Source organism: Enhydra lutris, unplaced genomic scaffold (genome assembly GCF_002288905.1).
Source record: "Enhydra lutris kenyoni isolate GAN:26980312 unplaced genomic scaffold, ASM228890v2 scaffoldscaffold31, whole genome shotgun sequence".
Lineage (NCBI taxonomy): Eukaryota > Metazoa > Chordata > Mammalia > Carnivora > Mustelidae > Enhydra > Enhydra lutris.
In genome coordinates this window covers 11,156,874-11,168,731 of record NW_019154115.1, presented here as the reverse complement: position 1 = coordinate 11,168,731, position 11,858 = coordinate 11,156,874, and the positions used below count along the sequence as shown (strand labels likewise).

Here is an 11,858-nt window from a genome sequence, read left to right as displayed (position 1 = left end):
GATCATGACCTGAGGCGAAGGCAGAGGCTTAACCCGCTGAGCCACCCAGGCGCCCCCCTGAAGATACTTTTTTTAAGTTTTTATTTATTTATTTGACAGAGAGAAATCACAAGTAAGCAGAGAGGCAGGCAGAGAGAGAGGAGGAAGCAGGCTCCCTGCTGAGCAGAAAGCCTGATGTGGGGCTCGAACCCAGGACCTGGGATCATGACCTGAGGCGAAGGCAGAGGCTTAACCCGCTGAGCCACCCAGGCGCCCCCCCTGAAGATACTTTTAATAGGAAAGAAGGGTGACCATAAAATGCTAGGTCACAATTTATGTTGATTTTTAAAACTAGGAAGCCTTAACATATAAGGTGATATTTCTTTTATAGAGTATTAATTGTATGTATGTTTATAAACTTTCTGTGTCACGTAAGAAAGACTAACAAAAGGAATTATAAGTCAGGTCGTCCCAGGACCTTAGGGCCCACTGAAGGACTGCTTGGCGTTGGTGATCCTACAACAACCAGGAGGAAAGAATGGCAGAGATCTACTGCCGTTAGTGGCCACACACAGTTAACAAGGAACCAGCAATCAGCAGTGTGTTTATACCATGATAAACTAGTCGGGCAGCCTAAAGAGGAAAGCCAAGTACTCGAGCTCAACCTCTCATCTCCCAGAAGGTGAAATCTCTACCTGGCCCAACAAGGTAGAGTAAAATATTAATAAGGAATACGTAAGTTCTTAATAGTTCTGACAGCTTGGTCAATGCATCATGATAAGGGGTCCTGACTTTGAGTCACCTTGAAGCCACCTCATTCTGAGGGCACTCCCCCCCTCCCCCAAGAATCAGCACCCTCTGACCTTTCAGAAAAGCTGTTCTGTCACCTTTGGATCTGAAAGTTCCCTGCTCCTGTCTGGAAAGTGTTACAGTGATGTCAACTCTGAGAACACAGGGGCATAAGTAAAACAGCTTTGGCAAGATACAAAAAATAAGAACAGAAACAATGAAGAAATAAACTATACCCAAGATAGTTCATATTTTACAGTAAGTTAAAGTATAAATATATTATTAAATCTTGTCATTATGTACCTTATTTTGTGTGTGTTTCATCTGCTGTTTAAGTGGACGTAGGAAGTGATCAAAACGAATCGGCCATACTACGTGTGTTCATAGTGGGATTTAAAGAGCTTATGGGAATTCAATCAAACAAATTTATAATCAGGATTTAAGTGCTCAAGGAAAACTGGTTCTCAAAGTCTTGCTTACTGGACGCACACCACAGACGCTGCTGGCCCCGCCCATACCCTCTGGACACTCACCACTGCCTGACCTGCCACTTGTGACTCTCTGCCTGGGGGTTTCTTCTAACCACCAGGCTGTACCCGGCTCTGAGGGCAGGCCATAGCTGCCGCATCCCCCAGGAGCAAGGCCTCAACTGATGGCAGATGGGTGTTAGTGGATCAATGCCCAGCTCTCTGACCTTTAGCTAAGGACAACTCCGAGGCCAGTACGTCACGTCTCCCGGAGTCCCCCAACGTGAGTGAGCTGCAGCTGCCCACAGTGGCAGCCTCCTCAGCAAGACACCATCCTCTTCCTGACTCACCCCCCACCCCTCCTCTACTGGGGCTTCCTGGGATCACTCACCAGATCTACTCTGTGGACTGATATCCACATCTCAGGGTCCGGGCAAGAGAGGAGTTTCAGAACTCAAGCATTAAACAAACCTCCATGTGGAATGTTCTCTACACATAGGATCCCCTCGCGCTTTCATAATCTACTGCAGAAGAGCTGTCCTGAGGGGCAGAGCCGGGGGAGGGAGAGGGCTGGTGGACACTGCCTCTCCTGTCAGCACCTCCTTCATCTGTCCTGGACCCACAGGCTCCCACAAGGACACCCCCTCTCTGATCTCACTGGGGAAGAAGGTGTGATTCCTCCCACGGGTTGTTCTGATTTGGGAGGACATTCTTAGAAACGTCCATTTGTAAGGCTGGAGCTGCACCCAGGGACCACGGAGGGGAAGGGAGGAGGGGGACCGGGCAAGTGCCCATTTACTCGGCTGTGCCGACAACAAGACCCTTGAGCTTGAATCTAGCACCAGGTCCCTGTGAGCCATGACTTTTATAGGCAGCTCCCCAAACACAGAGCAAATGAAAAGGCGGTTCACTCTTCCCACAAACATGGCAATTAAGAGTTCAGGCTTTGAATTCAGGCTTATCCATTTCTACCATCACGTTGACCAGGCTCCTTCATGCCCCTGAACCTCAGTCTCCCCGCCTATAAAATGGGAGAGATACAATCTAATTCCTAGAAATGCCTCTTAAGAAACATGCCAGGCATTTTCTCTGCACTCTCGCTGCACCGTGACACACCTGCAGGTGCACCTACCATCCTCGTTCTGTGATTCTAAAAAACCTCCCCAGTGTCACCCAGCTAGTAAGAGGCAGATCCAGGGTTCAAACTTGGGCAAGTCTGATTCCACTCTTAGCCTCCGAGTTATACAAAGGATGTGGAAAGCAATTAATAGCGCCCAGCGACACCAGCTGCTTCACCAATGTCGTCTCTGTCCTGTCTCCATCCTTCCTCACTATCTCCCGAGCTGTCTTCCTCAGGGAAGAACTACGTTGAGGTGCACAGACAAGGAGAGATTCATGAGGCTCAGAAGGAAGGGGCTCAATGCCAAGCTCTTAATGAAGAGCCTTCAGCACGAATGGATTTTGGCTTCTGCTTCCATTAATACCTAAGCTCTTATGATTCTTCCAGCTCCATAATTTCCTTTTCTGGAACCTACACCAAATCTTCAAAATGACTTTCAAGAAAACCAGAAAGCCAGGAAAATTAAATATCTTCAAAGTTTCAGGTGAAAGCGAGTCACCTCCAAACCTGTTGACTCAGTGTCACAGAGAAGTGGAGTCAGAACCCTCTCAGCCTGGTTCCGGCCTTACCCAAGCTGGGGGATCATGAGCACAGCCACCTGCCTCCTCTGGGCCTCCTATTCTTTATTTACTTTTTTTTTTTTTTTTTTTGCCTGTGCCTCCTTTTGAAACATTTGTTAATATAAAGACAACGATCCTTGTCTTGCCTTTCTTAAAGTTGCTGAGAAAACCACACGAGGAATGTCCGTGAAAATACCTCCCAAGTTATAAAGCCCTACATACATGCGGGAAATTGTCAGTGTTACTCAACAGCTTATCAACCTCGCTAAGAAAATTCTGGAACAAGAAAAATGAAAGCCAAAAAGCAGAGGTGGGCAGCAGGCTGGGATGAGGAGAGTTGGGGGTAAAGAAAAACTAGCTGTCAGAATCCCATTTTCAGTGCCGGCAGTTAACCTTCAATCAATTTTATAAGGCCAGGAAATAGCCATATTTTTAATTAAGTGTCGGCGGTAGGCTCGGCAACATAAAATTTAATGGTAGAGAAGACACCAACTTAAACACTGCTTCTTACCTCTCCTTCTAAGAAAGAGATCTTTTCCAAAAGCTGCAATATTAAGAGCTGTTTCTGCTGCACCTTCTTCTTCAACGATTCAATCTAGAAAGAAACAAATGAAGAACTGTTAATGAAAACCACACACAACTGTAGACGTACAAGTTAATCAACCGGAAGAGACGTCTTTGGTTGTCCTCCAATTAGAACCCACCCTTCGGTTCTCTGTGTCTCAAGGAACAGTGTTAACACAAGACGCTCCCTGGAACAGAGGGTTTGGTGGCCACATGATTTTGGAGTCGCGCCCCCATTAGGTTTGTTTGACCTGACGTTTCCACACTGATTTTGCTGTGTAACCCTTATTAACATCCCATGTATGGGCCGGAGAGTGTGCTCTGGGAGTGTGTACACACACACACACACACACACACACACACACACACAGATAAAATACTCAGCTTAAATTCAAGAGTCAGCCCGCATTTCAGACATTCAACGCTGTTATTCCTGTTAGTAGATTCATTCAGTCGGGTGTCAGAAGTTGTGGTCTGGGAGCAGGGTCACTGTCACTAAAAGTGCAAATGGAATTGAGAGGATCCAAGACTCACGTGGCTTGGGACAAAGACAGAGACTCGAGCTGGGCATTCGCCTTTGTTTTTACAACGTGGTCTATGTTAGCTACTCTAACTCTGCTTTTCATTCATGTCATGTTCCACAGACAAACTACAGATGCCCTAAGAGCAGGAACCGGGGTGCCCCATTCCAGGCTATGCCGTAGACAACAGACAATCATGGGAACAGTGTGTGGGTTCAGTCAGTAACTGGTGATTTGGAAGAACACACTAATTTCCCAACAACCTGGTATATTCAATTTGTGCATTTGCAAAATCTTTTAAAAAAAAATCTGTCTCAGTGCAAAATGACACACAATCCCCATTTAGAAGTGAATCTAGCCAGAGCTAGGAAAAGACAAAAGTACAATCACATTGCCCTTTGACCCAGCAATCCCATTCCTAGAAATAGATCCCCAAAGACACATTGGCTAAACTACAAAATGACCTGGACAAAGGATTTTGGGCTTTTACAAGACACAAAGAAAACAGAACTCCATCAATCAATAAGTGGTTGGTTAAATAAACCATGGTTCATGATGACAACGGATGACTGCGAAGATCTCTAGAGCAGATAAGGTGTTTCATAAGAAATACGTGGTACGCAAGCTTTAGTGTAAAACAGAGGAGGCCATCGGAATGCATATACACTTGCAAAAAGAAATTCTGCAAAGGTAAAAGAAACCTTAATTATTAAGAAATAGTTGCCAATAGGGAAAGAAGGAAATTAGAGGCAGAAGAAAAGACTTTTTGGTAATACCTTGTTACCTACATTTAATTTTGGAAGCACATTTTACAGATTCAAAAAATAAATCTAAACCAAAAAGAAAAAAAAAGCGAACCTGAAAACTTGAAAACGCATCAAAATAAAGGAGCTCAACTATATATCCAGTTGGTGAAAAGAACTCAAGTGTTGTTTGAACAAGCTAATTTGACTCTGTTTTTAGTGGGCTGTATTCTAAAAACAGAACTGCAAAGAAATCTTTTATTCACTAGGAAAACTGTTGGTAATAATGTTGGTATTGTTGTTTTGTGTTGTTTTGAAACTATTTGAGATACTGCAGTATAATAATGTTTGGAACCAAGGTTTTTAGTGTAAAAGAAGGAAATACAAGTGTGAAATCAAAGAAATAAAAAAAAGTTTTGTTAAGTTTGAAATGAAAATATTAATATGAACTCATAAGTAATATTTTATTTTCCTCTGTTAAGTATGCATTTCTTAATTCTGTCCACTGAGGAAACTTAGAAATTTTAACAATAAACACATAACGTATCCAGATTGTGGCATCGAAATACTAACCCTCACCAATCAAACACGGGTCATCTTCGAGGAACAGCTCATTCCAAGGGGTAAAATTTTCTAGGGGAACCCAAGACACCTTATGCCTGAAAACAAATGCATGAATTGTCTCCCTTGGGCTAAGGATTACGACAATTTAGCATCAAAAAGAATAATGAATGTAATTGAGTAAAACACTTGGAATAAATAGGTTTTTAAAACCCTGAGTATATTATGATTCTTCAAAAACCAAAACCAACAGCAATGACTAGGGAATGACTAGGGAACCAACTTCTTGAAACTTGGCAACTTAGAGGCAGACTTAAAGGCATGTGGCCTGCCTTTCTTGTACAAACTGCATTTTGAGATTACTAAGAAGTCCTAGGTAATGAGGGAAAGAGTTTTATTTTTCAGAAGAATACCAGTGAATAAATGGGGAAAGGATGATAGATGTAGAAAATCACCATTGTGCAATCCCTAGGAAGTAAGTGGCTCATTGTATTAGATGAATTAACAGATGAACCAGTCAGAGGCAAAGCTAAGGAAGAAATTTACAACTGCGTTTTGGGCTGTCCCCATCTGAGCCCGTGATCGGCCTCAGCATCACCCAAAGGGGGTCAATAAGACATGAAGACAGAGTAAATCGCACAGCACCAGGAAGTGTGCTTCCTCCCCACGCCAGCCCCCAAGAAAGGGAAAACTGAATCTCACCGTGTGCTAGAGCTAATGAACAAAAAGTCAATTCCCGAACACAGAAACATTTATAGGACAACTGACACAGCTCCTGCAATGTCGCTGGGTGCGGGAAACTCAGCAGGGGAGGAGGAAACACAGGGAGAAGCCTGTTCTAGATTAAAAGACTCTAGAAACATAACCACCAAACAAATGACCTTCTCTGGATACTGACTGAAGCAAGGCTTCAGTAAAAAGGCCATTTTAAAGACATTCCAGAAAATTTTAGGACACATGGGTATTACTGCATGATACCAAGGAATTATCATTAACTTTGTACGGTGCGACAATGGCATCATGTTTATATAAGAAAAAGTACGTATGTTTTAGAGCTGGATGGTGAGGTGTATAGGAAACAGAAGCAGGATGTCTGGGATTTGGTTTAAAATGACTGCATGAAGGGGAAAAAGAGGAAAAGAAGGAGCAAATACAGCAAAGAGAGCCAAGTTTTGCTGTTTGTTGAATCTGGTCATGAGTCTAGGGGGCTTCATCAATCAGTCTCTCCGTCCTGAGTGCATCTGACATTTTCATGATAAAATATTTTAAATTCCACCTGGCGCCAAAAAATACAATCCTCCCACACAAAAAGTAAGCCATAGAAAACAGAATATAATAAGAAACACATTTAAGAAAAACTGTCCAATGTTGATAATAATTAAAGAAATTATAATTAAAAACAGTAACAGGTTACCCTTTAATAATGATTGAATGCGCCCAAAACTACCGGCTGAAGAAATCAGCACTGAAAGAGCTGGGAGGGGCAGCCCTTCTCATGTGTTGCAGGTGGCATTGTAAATTAGAATGACCCTTTGGGCAATTTAGCAATAAATATTAAGAGCCATAAAGCTGTTCATACCCTTTGACCCACTAATCCCACTCCTGGGATTTATCCTAAGGATATAATTCAGACATAGGAAAAAAGCTATATATACAAAGATGTTCTTGCTCCTATTATTTATAACAAACTGGAAATAACCTTAACATCCAGCATTAAGGCACAGGGTGGTACATTATGGAATATCAATTTGATGGAGCATATGACACAGACACTGCAAACACACTGCCAAATGTAAAAGTGTTTACGAAAATCCTCGAGGGATAAAAACAAAATAAAACAAGAAACAAAAACCAAAGCTTGCAACGATCAAAAGCAAATGCTAGAAGTTAGCTCAACAAAATCATACTGAAGTTGCTGTAGAATTACGGGCAAAAGGAAAGTTTCTTTTTCTTTACGTTTCCTTCGGTGTTTTAGGAATAGTTTTCAAAAAATCGTTCTTACGGTGTTCCTCTTTCATTCCTTCCTATAGTATTAAGACCTTTTAAAAAACTGATTTGAATTCTTTAAATGAGAGGCAAGATGGGTACTGAAATTAGCTACAATATTCCAAGGAGGTCTGGGTAAATTTCATCAATTAACATAAAAAGGGACTTTGAGTACACTTACTTCACTCTCTCTGAAGTAATCGGAGTGGCTGGTGAGTCCAGGGAAGCAAGAGATGTGATTGAAGGCACTCTAATGGGCAGTTCATAGGAAGATATTGAGGATTTTCACTTAAAAATGGAGGAGATACAAGGCAGATATGTCGTCTGGAGGATGTGGAGAGAAGGCAATTCTGTGAGTTCTGAGGGAACAGAGGGCTGATGCTGGAGCAAACAGGCCCTGCCTTCTGGGGAGACAGAACAGCTATGGGAAGGATTTGGGGGGGTGCTGAAGCTTCTGCTGACAAGTCTTGCCTTTCAGCAACTGAAGCTTCGAAAAGCAATCGTGCTCTTGGGCTGAGGGAATGCTGGGCCCGCGTGTTGGCTTTCATCCTTGAGCGTTCCTTACAGAAGCAACTTCCGCAGGGGTTGACATGTTCAGATTAGAGGAAAAAGGACACCAAGGATGGCAGGCACGGCATGCCTCGGCCCTCCTATCCTACAAGGGTGTTAACTCAGAATCCCAACTCAGCCCAACCCACGCGACCTCCTAAGAGACACCCATCATGAGGCGCTATCTCTAAGTCACACATCTGAGGGGTAAGTGGTATTATTTCTGACTGCTGACTTCAAAGTGCCTTCAAATATTGTCTCCTATAGAGCCCAGCACATGATAAACACTCAAAATCTAGCTACTACTGTGTTACTGCTGGCATTCCTCCCCACTTAGACTGGGAGCTTGAGAGTGAAGACCTTGGTCATCTTTCTACTCTCAGATAATGAATGAATGAATCAGTGACTCCATCCATCCATCTCTCAACAGTCTATCCCTTAGACTCCAGGGGCAAAATTGTCTGGAAGAGACTCTTGGAGGCTCTGATGGACCAAGGCGAATGTACCCCCCAAAGCACCCCCAAAATCAGGGGCCACTCCAAAATCCAGGATACCATGCAGCTGGCATGCAATTTCTACTCTTTTCCATATACTGAAGTCTGTAAATTTGACCTTGAAGAGCTTTGTGTCTTCTTCATGAAGCTGCATTTTGGTCCAGCTGTCACCAGGTGGTGGTAAATGACCCAAGCTCCCAGGCTCAAATCAGGGCATTAAGAAATGAGAACTGAGAAGCACTTATTTTCCAGACCTCATCCATTTACTTAACAGGAACATAATCTTGTCCCAACAGTTAAATTTCAATATGAAACAGTGTACCCCCTTATAGAACAAAGGAAGAAACCCATCTTGGTAAAATCTGGAACCTCTTAACTAATGTGAATAGAATTTTTTCTTAGTTTTGTCTCAAAAAGCATGTTTCTTTGTAACTCAACTGAATATATGCATTGCAGCCTAATGATGCTAGATCTCTTAAGACTATAGCCCATTTGATATTCATAGTGGTGGGGGGGGGCGGAGGGGTACCTCTAGTTAATGGCTTTTCTTCACACTGGCCACTGTGGAGTCAGCTCCCTGGCTGATCTGAGCTAAGCAATCCCTCTGAGGCCATGGCCACACAACAGAAACACCTAGAGGGAGCTTTTACAAAATACTGACTTCTAGGCCTACCCCCAGAGATGCTGAATATATCACTCTCCTCCTTAAAAACTCTTCCAAACTTCTAACATTTGAACTCCCTAGCATGGACGTGAGGCCCTCGCATGGTCCCGCTATCTCCCCACTGTCGTTTCAGGCCTGTCCTGTCCCCGAGGAACCCTACACTTAAGCCAGTCCATTGTCTCAGCACTCCACAGACATGCAGTGGTCCTGCCTCCAGGCATTTGCACAGGCTGCTGCTTCTACCACGCATGACTTCCCACCTCCCACCCACCTCTCTACCAGGAAATCTGCTGTCACAACATACTCACAAGTCACCTCCCAGACCAGCAGTGCCCGAGGCTTCTGGGCTGGCTTCAAGTCTCCCTCTTCAGTTCTACCTCAGTCCTTTGAACAAACCCCCATTAGGGCCCCTGACTGCTGCTACAATCCTTTGTTGACATCTTTCTCTTGCACTAGACAGCTCACCCACAGGAGACACGTTACTGTATCAATGATCTTATATAAAAGAACTGTTCTCTTAGAAGATGTAATTGCCCTGTCAATCCACACATTTTTATAACTTGTTTTCAGGGGGTGGGGATGCTATAGTGAAAGAACTCCTCCCGATTTCTTTTGAAAAAAGCTTATATGTCAACCGGAACAAAATGAAACTGTACCAGATTTTAGAAAGGTCCTGTTATGGATTTGGAGCAACCCTAGAAGTTACAAGGCTTCTCAGCTTCCTGGAATTTGTTTCCCATTAGTGACAGACATATAGGTCACAGGTCATTTCAGGTCAATGTCAGAAGAAGATACAGCTCTATGATTAGAATTATGTGAATAGTACCTGATTGTGCGAGATTTGCCAAACCTAACTATCGAGGTTGGGGATATGAAGAGAAAGCAACAGATATAAGAAATGCAGCAGCAACTAAGTATTAAATGTTAGACAACACTTAATGTGTTTTTTTAAAGAAACTGTGGTTTAGGGGGCACCTGGGTGGCTCAGTGGGTTAAGCCTCTGCCTTCAGCTCAGGTCATGATCCCAGGGTCTTGGGATCGAGCCCCGCATCGGGCTCTCTGCTCAGCGGGGAGCCTGCTTCCCCCTCTCTCTCTGCCTGCCTCTCTGCCTACTTGAGATCTCTGTCAAATAAATAAATAAAATCTTAAAAAAAAAAAAAAAAGAAACTGTGATTTAGGATGTCTTGTGTTACCAGCTGCCTAGTAATAATATGCATGTCTCTGGAAAATGCCTTAAATAAAACCGTAAGCACACCGAAATGGAGCACGGTACTAGAAGGTATGTTAAAATGGACAATCACGTTGAATCGCATTAAAATCTGGCAAGGGCAAGGAAACTAGATTGTTTTCAGAGCAAATGAGGTCTATGATATAATTGCTTATTTTCTTTGAAATGTGTTTAATTTTGTTTTCATTCAAAGTTTAGGAATAACCAAGTAAGGCCCATAGGCACATGTATTCAAAATCAGTGTGTGAGGGCTGTGTGTGTGCGTGTACTGTGAAACTTGACCACACGTTAATAAAGCTCCCAACCTCCACTACCAACACCTCTGATTTGCTACTCTTTCCCAAAGACCCTCACTTCAAAAGGCTTTCTGCTTTAAATTGCATTTATGAAGAAATAATTCATTTTCCCACTGAAAACTGTATCAAAGATGGGAAACTGCCAGTTAAAACTTCTAATCAAAAATAAGATAACCAGGATTATGAATTCTAGGTAAAAGTAAAGCAATAGGATACTTTATTATGAGTCCTCGTTGACTTCTCAGGGGAAATTATGCTGTTAGTGTATTTGAAAAGTTCGTAAGAAAAACAGTGTGAAGATTCCCCTTATTGTTTTCAAACCCCCTCCCCTCCCGAGGCCCAGTGAATCAGTGAAATGACCAGAGCTGGCATGGAACAGGACAGCCAAGAACCTTCTAGAACTCACTCAGGCATATAATCACCTTCTCCTTTTGCCTCCCTTTGTCCTGACAGGGCCTTGTTTGCCACCTGCACTCTTGTTCCCCTCTGTGATCTAGAAAATAAAATTGTCCCCATTTCCCTTAAAATCAGCATTATGCTCAATCTTCACGTACCCCGCCACAAGAAATAAGAATAATGGATACTCCCCACTCTTCCTCTGAAAAGGCTTTCTGTGTTTGCAGCAGCTACTCTTAATTCTATCTCCGAAGTCTTGTAACACTGTAATTTCACAGTTATTGTATTTTTAAAGTGCATTCTCCTTGATAAAAAACCACCGCAGTAAGAATTTTCAAAATAATAAAGTTACCCTCTTTTCCTAAAAAATAATAGAACGTAAGGAAATATGACAAGATCAGAATCTGCCCTGCACTAATGCAACATAAAAGAACAGTTTAAAAAGGACAAGGAAAATGGTACATTATCTCATTCCTGGGGGAGTGAAGGGAATGAATTAAGGCCACAACAAAACGAAACTGAAAAATTGCTAAATGAAGCTCTGAGTGGGGAAAATGAAAAATCAATGATGGAACGGAGGGGAAAAAGGTACATTTTTCATCTTCATGATGCTTGATTGGGTTTGTAGAAATTCATTTCCAATTAATGTGTCTTGTGGCATTCAGCCAGGCTAGCTATGATCAGGGCACATATTTTAATCAATTTTTTTCTATTAAGTTTGAAGTAATATATAATAATAGAATGATACCATTCAAAAGGATCACTTGAAACTGGCTTCTGAGGTAAAATAATCTAATTTGGTTTGATTTCTATCTTATATTAAAGATAACCCAGCTTCTCTTGGAGGAGAGGAGTAGCACCCTGCTTCTCCCTGGTGCCTAAACATGATGGGGCTGTATAAACATCAGGGAAGGATGGATACACTGGCTTTCCGATCTGAC

At 42.6% G+C, this 11,858-nt stretch overlaps 1 protein-coding gene across 3 annotated transcripts in view; it reads right to left on the bottom strand.

The window, feature by feature from the left end:
- LOC111153175 (myocardial zonula adherens protein) overlaps nt 1-11,858 on the bottom strand; it is an 89,041-nt gene that overhangs the window by 18,717 nt on the left and 58,466 nt on the right. For 2 of the 3 annotated variants that reach the window (XM_022512004.1, XM_022512005.1), the window contains exon 11: nt 3,427-3,510. The exons of the other annotated variant lie outside the window; for it this stretch is intronic. In XM_022512004.1, the coding sequence (XP_022367712.1) occupies nt 3,427-3,510 (84 nt within the window). The remainder of the gene's footprint in view (nt 1-3,426; nt 3,511-11,858) is intronic. 3 annotated transcript variants of the gene reach the window in all.